At 62.6% G+C, this 12,218-nt stretch overlaps 1 protein-coding gene and 1 long non-coding RNA gene across 4 annotated transcripts in view; one reads left to right on the top strand and one right to left on the bottom strand.

Moving 5' to 3' along the window:
• Positions 1-1,692: 1,692 nt before the first annotated feature.
• LOC142074394 (dual specificity tyrosine-phosphorylation-regulated kinase 1B-like) overlaps positions 1,693-12,218 on the bottom strand; it is a 34,109-nt gene continuing 23,583 nt past the window's right edge. For all 3 annotated transcript variants that reach the window (XM_075134995.1, XM_075134994.1, XM_075134993.1), the window contains exons 9-11: positions 10,628-10,931; positions 7,209-7,315; positions 1,693-2,432 (exon numbers count right to left, since the gene is read on the bottom strand). In XM_075134995.1, coding sequence (XP_074991096.1) covers positions 1,752-2,432; positions 7,209-7,315; positions 10,628-10,931 — 1,092 coding nt within the window. In that variant the 3' untranslated portion in view covers positions 1,693-1,751. The remainder of the gene's footprint in view (positions 2,433-7,208; positions 7,316-10,627; positions 10,932-12,218) is intronic.
• LOC142074399 (uncharacterized) lies at positions 5,892-6,389 on the top strand. The gene is made up of 3 exons (XR_012670597.1): positions 5,892-6,051; positions 6,092-6,264; positions 6,305-6,389. It is a non-coding gene; the product is annotated as an uncharacterized LOC142074399 (long non-coding RNA).

A 12,218-nucleotide genomic window follows, 5' to 3' on the forward strand; every position in this document is an offset into this window, starting at 1 on the left:
CCCCCTATACCCTATAGATACCCCCCTGGTCCCTATACCCCCCCCATAACCTACAGAGCCCCCCCGGTCCCTATGCCCTCCCTATACCCTATAGATACCCCCCCCGGTCCCTGTACCCCTGGTTCCTATACATTCCCTATATCCTATATAACCCCCCCGGTCCCTAAGGCACCCTATACCCTATAGGACCCCCCCCAGTTCCTATACTCTACTTATATCCTATACAGCTCCCGAAGTCCCTATACCCCCCTATACCCTATAGAGTCCCCCTGGTCCCTATACCCTCCCTGTAATCTATAGAGCCCCCTCAGTACCTATATTCTATCTATACCCTATAGAGTCCCCACGGTCCTATACCCTCCCTATACCCTTCAGAGCCCTCCCAGTCCCTATACACTCCCTATACCCTATAGAGCCCCCCCGGTCCCTATATACCCCCATACTCTATAGAGCTCCCCCGGTCCCTATACCCCCCTATACTCTACAGAGCCGTCTTGGTCCCTATACCCCCCTATACCCTATAGAGCCCCCCCTATACCCTATAGAACCCCCCCAGTCCCTATACCCCCCTATACCCTATAGAGTCCCCCCTATACCCTATAGAACCCCCCCAGTCCCTATACCCCCCTATACCCTATAGGCTCCCCCTATACCATCCTATACTCCACTATACCCTATAGAGCCCCCCCGGTCCCTATAGGCGCCCCCTATACCCCCCCTATACTCCACTATACCCTACAGAGTCCCCCCGGTCCCTATCCTCCCCTATACCCCCCTATACCCTATAGAGCCCCCCTATACCCTATAGAGCCCCCCCGGTCCCTATGCTCCCCTATACCCTATAGAGCCCCCCCATACCCTACAGAGCCCCCCCGGTCCCTATGCTCCCCTATACCCTATAGAGCCCCCCCATACCCTATAGAGCCCCCCCGGTCCCTATAGACCCCCCTATGGCCGGAGCAGTGAGGGGACCCGCGGGCGCTGCTGTCACCGTTTTATTCACTGGCCCCCCCCGGGGGACCCCCCCGCGGGGGGGGGGGGAGGGGCAGCACCCATGGGTGGGGGCGGGGGCAGCACCCATGGGTGGGGGCGGGGGGGGGAGGGGCAGCACCCATGGGTGGGGGTGGGGGCACCGTCTTTGGTACAAGGAATTAAAGACAAAAGCCGAAGGGGGGGGGCACCCCCCCATGGGTGCCCCTCCCCCACCCATGGGTGCCCCCCCGAACGATGTGGGTGCTCCCCCCCCGAGAGGCAGCAGCCCCCCCCCCCCCCCCAAAATGGGTGGGTGTCCCCCTGGAGGTGGGTGCCCCCCCCCCAAAATGGGTGACAACCCCCCCAAAATGGGTGGGTGCCCCCCCCAAGAGGTGACACCCCCCAAAATAGGTGGGTGCCCCCCCTAGAGGTGGGTGCCACCCCCCCAAAAATGGGTGGGTGCCCCCCTCAAGAGGTGACACCCCCCAAAATAGGTGGGTGCCCCCCCCCAAAATGGGTGGGTGCCCCCCTCAAGAGGTGACACCCCCCAAAACGGGTGGGTGCCCCCCCCCCCAAGATGAATGGGTGCCCCCCCAAGGGGCTGCACCCCCCCATCCCCCCCCATTTCCCCCTCCCCGCCCCCAATAACACTTAATAATAATTAATAATAACAATAATAATAATAATAAAGCGCCGCGGGGGGGGGGGGGAGGGGGAGGGGACGCCGACACCGCCCGGGTGGGGGAGGGGACACGGGTGGGGGGTGGGGGGAGGGGCCGTCAAGAGCTGGCGGCGGTGCTTTGGGGGACGCAGCCCCCCAAAATGGCCGAGTCCTCGCGTTGGGGGGGTCCCCGGAAATGGGGACCCCCGTAAGGGGGGTGGGGACCTTCCAGGGGGTGGCCCCCCCCCGCCCCCCCAATTCGTGACCCTCCTATCCCACCCCCACCCCCACCCCCACCCCCCCCTCCGCTCACCCCCCCCCCTCGAGTCCGGCACCCCGAGGGGACGAAGGGGTGACAGTCCGGGTGGTGCCGGGGGGGGGGAGGGGGGGGTGGGGGTGGGGGTGGGGGAGGAGGAGGAGGAGGAGGAGGGGGAGGAGGTTGGGGGGGTGCCCCCCCCCCCAAATCCATCCGGTCGCTTGGGGGGACCCCCCCGGAAACTGGGGGGGCCGCCGGCGGGTGCTGCTGGTGGTGCTGGTGGTGCTGGTGCTGCTGCTGATGGTGGTGGTGGTGGTGGTGGTGGTGGTGGTGGTGGGGTGGGGGAGGGCGCGGGAAGGGGGGAGGGGCGCCCCCTCCCCCTCCTCCTCCTCCTGCTGCTGCTGCTGCTGCTGCCCCTCCCCCGCCGGGCGGGGCCGGAGGGGGGTTGGGGGGTCCCGAGGGGGCGAAGGCGTCGCTGGCGGGGGGGGGAGGGGCGGCCGGGTCCCCCCCGGGCCAAGGGCGGGGCGGCTGCGCTGGGGGGGCCTGGGGGGAGAGAGAGAGAGGGGGGGGGTGGTTAGAGGTGGGTGGCCACGGTGTCCCCAGGGTGCCCCAAGTGGGTGAGACGTGGCTATGGGGTCCCCAAGGTGTCCACCTCATGGGCATGGTGTCCCCAAGGTGTCCACCTCGTGGGCATGGTGTCCCCAAGGTCCCCACGTCATGGCCATGAGGTCCCCAAGGTCCCCACCTCGTGGTCATGGTGTCCCCAAGGTCCCCATGTCATGGGCATGAGGTCCCCAAGGTGTCCACCTCATGGTCATGGTGTCCCCAAGGTCCCCACGTCATGGGCATGAGGTCCCCAAGGTGTCCACCTCATGGTCATGGTGTCCCCAAGGTCCCCACGTCATGGGCATGGTGTCCCCAAGGTGTCCACCTCGTGGGCATGGTGTCCCCAAGGTCCCCACATCATGGGCATGAGGTCCCCAAGGTGTCCACCTCATGGTCATGGTGTCCCCAAGGTCCCCACGTCATGGGCATGAGGTCCCCAAGGTGTCCACCTCATGGTCATGGTGTCCCCAAGGTCCCCACGTCATGGGCATGGTGTCCCCAAGGTGTCCACCTCGTGGGCATGGTGTCCCCAAGGTCCCCATGTCATGGGCATGAGGTCCCCAAGGTGTCCACCTCGTGGGCATGGTGTCCCCAAGGTCCCCACGTCATGGGCATAGTGTCCCCAAGGTGTCCACCTCGTGGGCATGGTGTCCCCAAGGTCCCCACGTCATGGCCATGAGGTCCTCAAGGTGTCCACCTCGTGGTCACGGTGTCCCGAAGGTCCCCATGTCACGGGCATGAGGTCCCCAAGGTGTCCACCTCATGATCATGGTGTCCCCAAGGTCCCCACATCATGGGCATGAGGTCCCCAAGGTGTCCACCTCATGGTCATGGTGTCCCCAAGGTCCCCACGTCACGGGCATGAGGTCCCCAAGGTGTCCACCTCATGGTCATGGTGTCCCCAAGGTCCCCATGTCACGGGCATGAGGTCCCCAAGGTGTCCACCTCATGATCATGGTGTCCCCAAGGTCCCCATGTCACGGGCATGGTATCCCCAGGGTGCCCCGGGTGGGTGGCACGCGGCTATGGGGTCTTGAAGGTCCCCACATCATGGCCATGAGGTCCCCAAGGTGTCCACCTCATGGTCATGGTGTCCCCAAGGTCCCCACCTGGTGGCCATGGGGTCCCCAGAGTGTCCCAAGTGGGTGACATGTGGCTATGGGGTCTCCAAGGTCCCCACGTCATGGCCATGAGGTCCCGAACGTGTCCACCTCATGGTCTTGGTGTCCCCAAGGACACCACGTCATGGTCATGAGGTCCCCAAGGTCCCCGCGTCATGAGCATGAGGTCCCCAAGGTGTCCACCACATGGTCATGGTGTCCCCAGGGTCCCGACCTTATGGCCATGGGGTCCCGAGGGTGCCCCAAGTGGGTGACACGTGGCTATGGGGTCTCTAAGGTCACCATGTCATGGCCATGAGGTCCCCAAGGTGTCCACCTCGTGGTCGTGGGGTCCTCAAGGTCCCCACCTGGTGGCCATGGGGTCCCTGGGGTGCCCTGAGTGGGTGACATGTGGCTATGGGGTCCCCAAGGTCCCCATCTCATGGTCATGGTGTCCCCAAGGTCCCCACCTTCTGGCCATGAGGTCCCCAGGGTGCCCTGGGTGGCTGGCATGTAGCTATGGGGTCACCAAGGTCCCAACGTCGTGGCCATGAGGTCCCCAAGGTGCCCACCTCATGGTCATGGTCTCCCCAAGGTCCCCATGTTATGGTCATGGGGTCCCCATGGTCCCCACCTTCTGGCCATGAGGTCCCCAAGGTCCCCACCTGGTGGCCATGAGGTCCACAAGGTCCCCCCATTGTGGCCATGGGGTCCTCAGGGTGCCCTGGGTGGGTGGCACGTGGCTATGGGGTCTCCAAGGTCCTCACCTTCTGGCCATGAGGTCCCCAAGGTCCCCACCTCGTGGTCATGGTGTCCCCAAGGTCCCCACGTCATGGGGTCCCCAAAATGCTCTGGGGGCGTGACACGTGGCTACGGGGTCCCCAAGGTCCCCATGTCATGGCCATGGTGTCCCCAAGTTCCCCACTTGGTGGCCATGGGGTCCCCAGGGTGCCCCAAGTAGGTGGCACGTAGCTATGAAGTCCCCAGGGTCCCCATGTTATGGCCAAGGTGTCAAGGTCCCCACCTTATGGCCATGAGGTCCCCAAGGTCCCCACCTGGTGGCCATAAGGTCCCCAAGGTCCCCACCTTCTGCCCATGTGGTCCCCAAAATGCCCTGGGTGGGTGGCATGTGGCTATGGGGTCTCCAAGGTCCCCACGTCATGGCCACGAGGTCCCCAAGGTCCCCACCTCGTGGTCATGGTGCCCCCAAGATCCCCACGTTATGGTCATGGTGTCCCCAAGGGCCCCACCTTCTGGCCATGAGGTCCCCAGGGTGCCCTGGGTGGCTGGCATGTAGCTATGGGGTCACCAAGGTCCCAACATCGTGGCCATGAGGTCCCCAAGGTGCCCACCTCATGGTCACGGTCTCCCCAAGGTTCCCATGTCATGGTCATGGGGTCCCCATGGTCCCCACCTTCTGGCCATGAGGTCCCCAAGGTCCCCACCTGGTGGCCATGAGGGCCACAAGGTCCCCACATTGTGGCCATGGGGTCCTCAGGGTGCCCTGGGTGGGTGGCACGTGGCTATGGGGTCTCCAAGGTCCCCACGTCATGGCCATGAGGTCCCCAAGGTCCCCACCTCGTGGTCTTGGTGCCCCCAAGATCCCCACGTTATGGTCATGGTGTCCCCAAGGTCCCCACCTGGTGGCCATGGGGTTCTCAGGGTATCTTGGGTGGGTGGCACGTAGCTACAGGGTCCCCAAGGTCCCCACCTCGTGGTCATGGTGTCCCCAAGGTCCCCACCTTATGGCCATGGGGTCCCCAAAATGCTCTGGGTGGGTGGCACGTGACTCCAGGGTCCCCAACATTCCCACCCTGGGTGCCCAGGTGGCACATGGCCATGAGGTCTCCAAGGTCCCCACCTCATGGCCATGGCGTCCCTGGGGTCCCACAGGTCCTCATTTTGTGGCCAGTGGAGCCAGGGGGTCCCCAAGGTCCATGTCTCCCACTGGTTGTGACCAGGATGTCCCCAAGGTCCATGTCACCCTCTTGGTGTCACTAGAGGGATCCCAAAGGTCCCCAAGGTCCATATCTCCCACCTGCTGGGACTAGGATGTCCCCACGTCTCCCACTGTCATGGCCAGGAAGGTCCCCAAGGTCCCCATCCCATGGCCAGTGCCACCTCAGGGTCCTTGGTGTCCCCAAGGTCCATGTCTCCCACCTGCCATGGCCAGGGAGGTCCTCAAGGTCCCCATCCCATAGCCAGTGCCACCTCAGGGTCCTTGGTGTCCCCAAGGTCCATGTCTCCCACCTGCCATGGCCAGGGAGGTCCTCAAGGTCCCCATCCCATAGCCAGTGCCACCTCAGGGTCCTTGGTGTCCCCAAGGTCCATGTCTCCCACCTGGTGTCACTAGAGGGATCCCGAGGGTCCCCAGGGTCCATGTCTCCCACCTGCCATGGCCAAGGAGGTCCCCAAGGTCCCCATGTCATGGCCAGTGCCACCTCAGGGTTCTCGGTGTCCCCAAGCTCCACGTCTCCCACCCGCTGGGACCAGGAGGTCCCCAAGGTCCATGTCTCCCACCCGGTGTCATTAGATGGATCCTGAGGGTCCCCAAGGTCCATGTCTCCCACCTGCCATGGCCAAGGAGGTCCCCAAAGTCCCCATGTCATGGCCAATACAAGCTCATGCTCTCTGGTGTCCCCAAAGTCCCCACCCACTGGGCCCAGGAGGTCCCCAAGGTCCATGTCTCCCACCCGCTGGGACCAGGAGGTCCCCAAGGTCCATGTCTCCCACCCGGTGTCATTAGATGGATCCTGAGGGTCCCCAAGGTCCATGTCTCCCACCTGCCATGGCCAAGGAGGTCCCCAAAGTCCCCATGTCATGGTCAATACAACCTCATGCTCTCTGGTGTCCCCAAAGTCCCCACCCACTGGGCCCAGGAGGTCCCCAAGGTCCATGTCTCCCACCCGCTGGGACCGAGGTGTCCTCAAGATCCCTATCTCCAACCTGCCATGGCCAGGAAGGTCCCCAAGGTCCCCACCTCATGGCCAGTGCCACCTCAGGGTCCTTGGTGTCCCCCAAGTCCATGTCTCCCACCCAGTGTTAACAGAGGGATCCTGAGGGTCCCCAAGGTCCATGTCTCCCACCCGCTGGGCCCAGGAGGTCCCCAAGGTCCATGTCTCCCACCCGGTGTCATTAGATGGATCCTGAGGGTCCCCAAGGTCCATGTCTCCCACCCGCCATGGCCAAGGAGGTCCCCAAAGTCCCCATGTCATGGTCAATACAACCTCATGCTTTCTGGTGTCCCCAAAGTCCCCACCCACTGGGCCCAGGAGGTCCCCAAGGTCCATGTCTCCCACCCGCTGGGACCAGGAGGTCCCCAAGGTCCATGTCTCCCACCCGGTGTCATTAGATGGATCCTGAGGGTCCCCAAGGTCCATGTCTCCCACCCGCCATGGCCAAGGAGGTCCCCAAAGTCCCCATGTCATGGTCAATACAACCTCATGCTTTCTGGTGTCCCCAAAGTCCCCACCCACTGGGCCCAGGAGGTCCCCAAGGTCCATGTCTCCCACCCGCTGGGACCAGGAGGTCCCCAAGGTCCATGTCTCCCACCCGCCCTGGCCGGGGTGTCCCCGGGGGTGGGTGGGGCACCCATGGGTGCTGCCGATGGTACCTGGGGACTCTGCATCTCGTAGTCGGTGGGGGGGGGGGCCGCGCTGCCGTAGTAGCGGTTGCTGTAGCGGTAGCTGCGGTTGTCATTGGAGGAGCCGCTGGAGCCACCTGCCAGGGACAACGGGGACATCAGCGGCGGTGGCATGGGACGGAGATGTCCCCAAGGGGATGGGGTGGCCTGGGGAGATGTCATCCAGGAGGACATGGAGTTGGAAAGGTTGGGGTGGAGAAGGGATGGGAACGAGAGCCATGGTGGGGTTTCAAGGCATGGTGGTGGCCCGAGGAGCTGTCACCCAGCAGGAGCCTGGTGGGACAGGGATGGGACAGGACTGGGTGCTGTGGTGGCCTGGGGAGCCACCACCCAGCTGGACATGGAGCCTGGTGGGACAGGGATGGAGATGAAACATGACCAGGTGCTGTGGTGGTCCCAGGAGCCACCATCCAGCAGGACATGGAGCCTGGTGGGACAGGGACAGGGATGGGACAGGACTGGGTGTCGTGGTGGCCTGGGGAGCCACCATCCAGCAGAACTTGGAACCTGGTGGGACAGGGATGGGGCTGGGACAAGACCAGGAGCTTGTGGTGGCTCAGTGGGCCACCACCCAGCAGGACATGGAGTCTGGAGGGACAATGATGGGGACAGGATGTGACCAAGACCCATGGCCACATTTTGGGCCACCATGATGACCTGGGGAGATGAAACCACTTAAAACATGGAGCTTGGTGGGACAGGGACAGGGACGGGACAGGACCAGGTGTCGTGGTGGCCCGGGGAGCCACCACCCAGCGGGACATGGAGCCTGGTGGGACAAGACCAAGAGCTTGTGGTGGCTCAACAGGCCACCACCCAGCAGGACATGAAGCCTGGAGGGACAATGATGGGGACAGGACGTGACCAAGACCCATGGCCACATTTTGGGCCACCACAATGACCTGGGGAGATGAAACCACTTAGAACATGGAGCTTGGTGGGACAGGGACAGGGACGGACAGGACCGAGCCACCACAATGACCTGGGGAGATGAAACCACATAGAACATGGAGCTTGGTGGGACAGGGACGGGGATGGGACAGGACCGGGTGTCGTGGTGGCCTGGGGAGCCACCACCCAGCCAGACATGGAGCCTGGTGGGACAGGGATGGGGACAGGATGTGACCAAGACCCAGGGCCACATTTTGGGCCACCATGATGACCTGGGGAGATGAAACCACTTAGAACATGGAGTCTGATGGGACAGGGACAGGGACGGGACAGGACTGGGTGTCGTGGTGGTCCAGGGAGCCACCACCCAGCCAGACATGGAGCCTGGTGGGACAAGACCAAGAGCTTGTGGTGGCTCAACAGGCCACCACCCAGCAGGACATGGAGCCTGGAGGGACAATGATGGGGACAGGACGTGACCAAGACCCAGGGCCACATTTTGGGCCACCACGATGACCTGGGGAGATGAAACCACTTAGAACATGGAGCTTGGTGGGACAGGGACAGGGATGGGACAGGACTGGGTGTCGTGGTGGCCTGGGGAGCCACCACCCAGCGGGACATGGAGCCTGGTGGGACAGGGACAGGGATGGGACAGGACCGAGCCACCACAATGACCTGGGGAGATGAAACCACATAGAACATGGAGCTTGGTGGGACAGGGACGGGGATGGGACAGGACCAGGTGTCGTGGTGGTCTGGGGAGCCACCACCCAGCCAGACATGGAGCCTGGTGGGACAGGGATGGGACAAGACCAGGAGCTTGTGGTCAACAGGCCACCACCCAGCAGGACATGGAGCCTGGAGGGACAATGATGGGGACAGGACGTGACCAAGACCCAGGGCCACATTTTGGGCCACCATGATGACCTTGGGGAGATGAAACCACTTAGAACATGGAGTCTGATGGGACAGGGACAGGGACGGGACAGGACTGGGTGTCGTGGTGGCCCGGGGAGCCACCACCCAGCCAGACATGGAGCCTGGTGGGACAAGACCAAGAGCTTGTGGTGGCTCACCAGGCCACCACCCAGCAGGACATGGAGCCTGGAGGGACAATGATGGGGACAGGACGTGACCAAGACCCATGGCCACATTTTGGGCCACCACGATGACCTGGGGAGATGAAACCACTTAGAACATGGAGCTTGGTGGGACAGGGACAGGGACGGGACAGGACTGGGTGTCGTGGTGGCCCGGGGAGCCACCACCCAGCCAGACATGGAGCCTGGTGGGACAAGACCAAGAGCTTGTGGTGGCTCAACAGGCCACCACCCAGCAGGACATGGAACCTGGAGGGACAATGATGGGGACAGGACGTGACCAAGACCCATGGCCACATTTTGGGCCACCACAATGACCTGGGGAGATGAAACCACTTAGAACATGGAGCTTGGTGGGACAGGGACAGGGACGGGACAGGACCGAGCCACCACAATGACCTGGGGAGATGAAACCACATAGAACATGGAGCTTGGTGGGACAGGGACGGGGATGGGACAGGACCGGGTGTCGTGGTGGCCTGGGGAGCCACCACCCAGCCAGACATGGAGCCTGGTGGGACAGGGATGGGGACAGGATGTGACCAAGACCCAGGGCCACATTTTGGGCCACCATGATGACCCTGGGGAGATGAAACCACTTAGAACATGGAGTCTGGTGGGACAGGGACAGGGATGGGACAGGACTGGGTGTCGTGGTGGCCCGGGGAGCCACCACCCAGCCAGACATGGAGCCTGGTGGGACAAGACCAAGAGCTTGTGGTGGCTCAACAGGCCACCACCCAGCAGGACATGGAACCTGGAGGGACAATGATGGGGACAGGACGTGACCAAGACCCATGGCCACATTTTGGGCCACCACAATGACCTGGGGAGATGAAACCACTTAGAACATGGAGCTTGGTGGGACAGGGACAGGGACGGGACAGGACCGAGCCACCACAATGACCTGGGGAGATGAAACCACATAGAACATGGAGCTTGGTGGGACAGGGACGGGGATGGGACAGGACCGGGTGTCGTGGTGGCCTGGGGAGCCACCACCCAGCCAGACATGGAGCCTGGTGGGACAGGGATGGGGACAGGATGTGACCAAGACCCAGGGCCACATTTTGGGCCACCATGATGACCCTGGGGAGATGAAACCACTTAGAACATGGAGTCTGATGGGACAGGGACAGGGACGGGACAGGACTGGGTGTCGTGGTGGCCTGGGGAGCCACCACCCAGCCAGACATGGAGCCTGGTGGGACAAGACCAAGAGCTTGTGGTGGCTCACCAGGCCACCACCCAGCAGGACATGGAGCCTGGAGGAACAACGACGAGAACGGGACACGCCCAAGCCCCCGTTGCCACATTTTGCTCCACCTCAAAACTCCAAAGCCCATCAAGATCCATCACCTAGAAACCTACTGGTGAAGGATTTAACATCCTTACCGGAACTGGAGATGGAACTGGTGGTACTGGTGCTGTGACTATGCTCCATGGCGGGGCTGGTGGAGGTGCTGTTGCTGGTGTTGGTACCTTCGTCGTTGGTCTTCTTGAAGAAGTTGTGTTGAAGAGCGTAGAAGGGGGTGATGCGACTTCGGGGTTCGTAATCCAACATCCGTAACACCAAGTCCTTGAACTTCAGGTAGTCGGAAGGGGCGTGGCCCTGCTCCCCCGCCCGACGGCCCCCCGGCCCCCCGCTTTCCACCCCCAGCACCTCGTGGAGTCGTCGCGTCCCCGGCACCTTGTATTCCTACGGGGGGGAGAGAGGTGGGAATGGGTGGGTGGGGGGGAGAAGGTTCTGGGAGGGGGGAACTGAGGGGTTTGGGGGGCCCCAGAAAGGGGGAGAAAGGAGGTTTAGGGGGTTCTTGGGGGAGATCTGATGGTTTGGGGGTTCCTGGGGGGGGAGAAAGGAGGTTTAGGGGGTTCTTGGGGGGAGATTTGATGGTTTGGGGGTTCTTGGGGGGAGATCTGATGGTTTCGGGGTTCTTGGGGGGGGAGAAAGGAGGTTTAGGGGGTTCTTGGGGGGAGATTTGATGGTTTGGGGGTCCCTGGGGGGAGATCTGAGGGATTTGGGGGTCCCTGGGGGCGGAGAAAGGAGATTTAGGGGGTTCTTGGGGGAGATTTGATGGTTTGGGGGTCCCTGGGGGGAGATCTGAAGGTTTTGGGGGTCCGTGGGAGGAGATCTGATGGGTTTGGGGGTTCTTGGGGGAGATCTAAGGGATTTGGGGGTCCCTGGGGGGGGAGAAAGGAGGTTTAGGGGATTCTTGGGGGGAGATCTGATGGTTTGGGGGTCCCTGGGGGGAGATGTGATCGTTTGGGGGTCCTTGGGGGAGATCTGATGGGTTTGGGGGTCCTTGGGGGAGATCTAAGGGATTTGGGGGTCAGAAAGGAGGTTTAGGGGGTCCCTGGGGGGAGATCTGATGGTTTGGGGGTCCTTGGGGGAGATCTGAGAGGTTTGGGGGTCCCCAGGGAAGGGGAGAAAGGAGGTTTAGGGGGTTCTTGGGGGGAGATTTGATGGTTTGGGGGTTCTTGGGGGGAACTGAGGAGTTTGGGGGTCCCTGGGGGGGGACAAAGGAGGTTTAGGAGGTCCTTGGGGGGAGATTTGATGGTTTGGGGGTCCCTGGGGGGAGATCTGAGGGGTTTGGGGGTCCCTGGGGGCGGAGAAAGGAGATTTAGGGGGTTCTTGGGGGAGATCTGATGGTTTGGGGGTCCTTGGGGGGAGATTTGATGGTTTGGGGGTCCCTGGGGGGAGATCTGATCGTTTGGGGGTCCTTGGGGGAGATCTGATGGGTTTGGGGGTCCTTGGGGGAGATCTAAGGGATTTGGGGGTCAGAAAGGAGGTTTAGGGGGTCCTTGGGGGGAGATCTGATGCTTCGGGGGTCCCTGGGGGGAGATCTGATGGTTTGGGGGTCCTTGGGGGAGATCTGAGAGGTTTGGGGGTCCCCAGGGAAGGGGAGAAAGGAGGTTTAGGGGGTTCTTGGGGGGAGATTTGATGGTTTGGGGGTTCTTGGGGGGAACTGAGGAGTTTGGGGGTCCC

This window comes from Calonectris borealis, chromosome 35 (genome assembly GCF_964195595.1).
Source record: "Calonectris borealis chromosome 35, bCalBor7.hap1.2, whole genome shotgun sequence".
Taxonomy (NCBI): domain Eukaryota; kingdom Metazoa; phylum Chordata; class Aves; order Procellariiformes; family Procellariidae; genus Calonectris; species Calonectris borealis.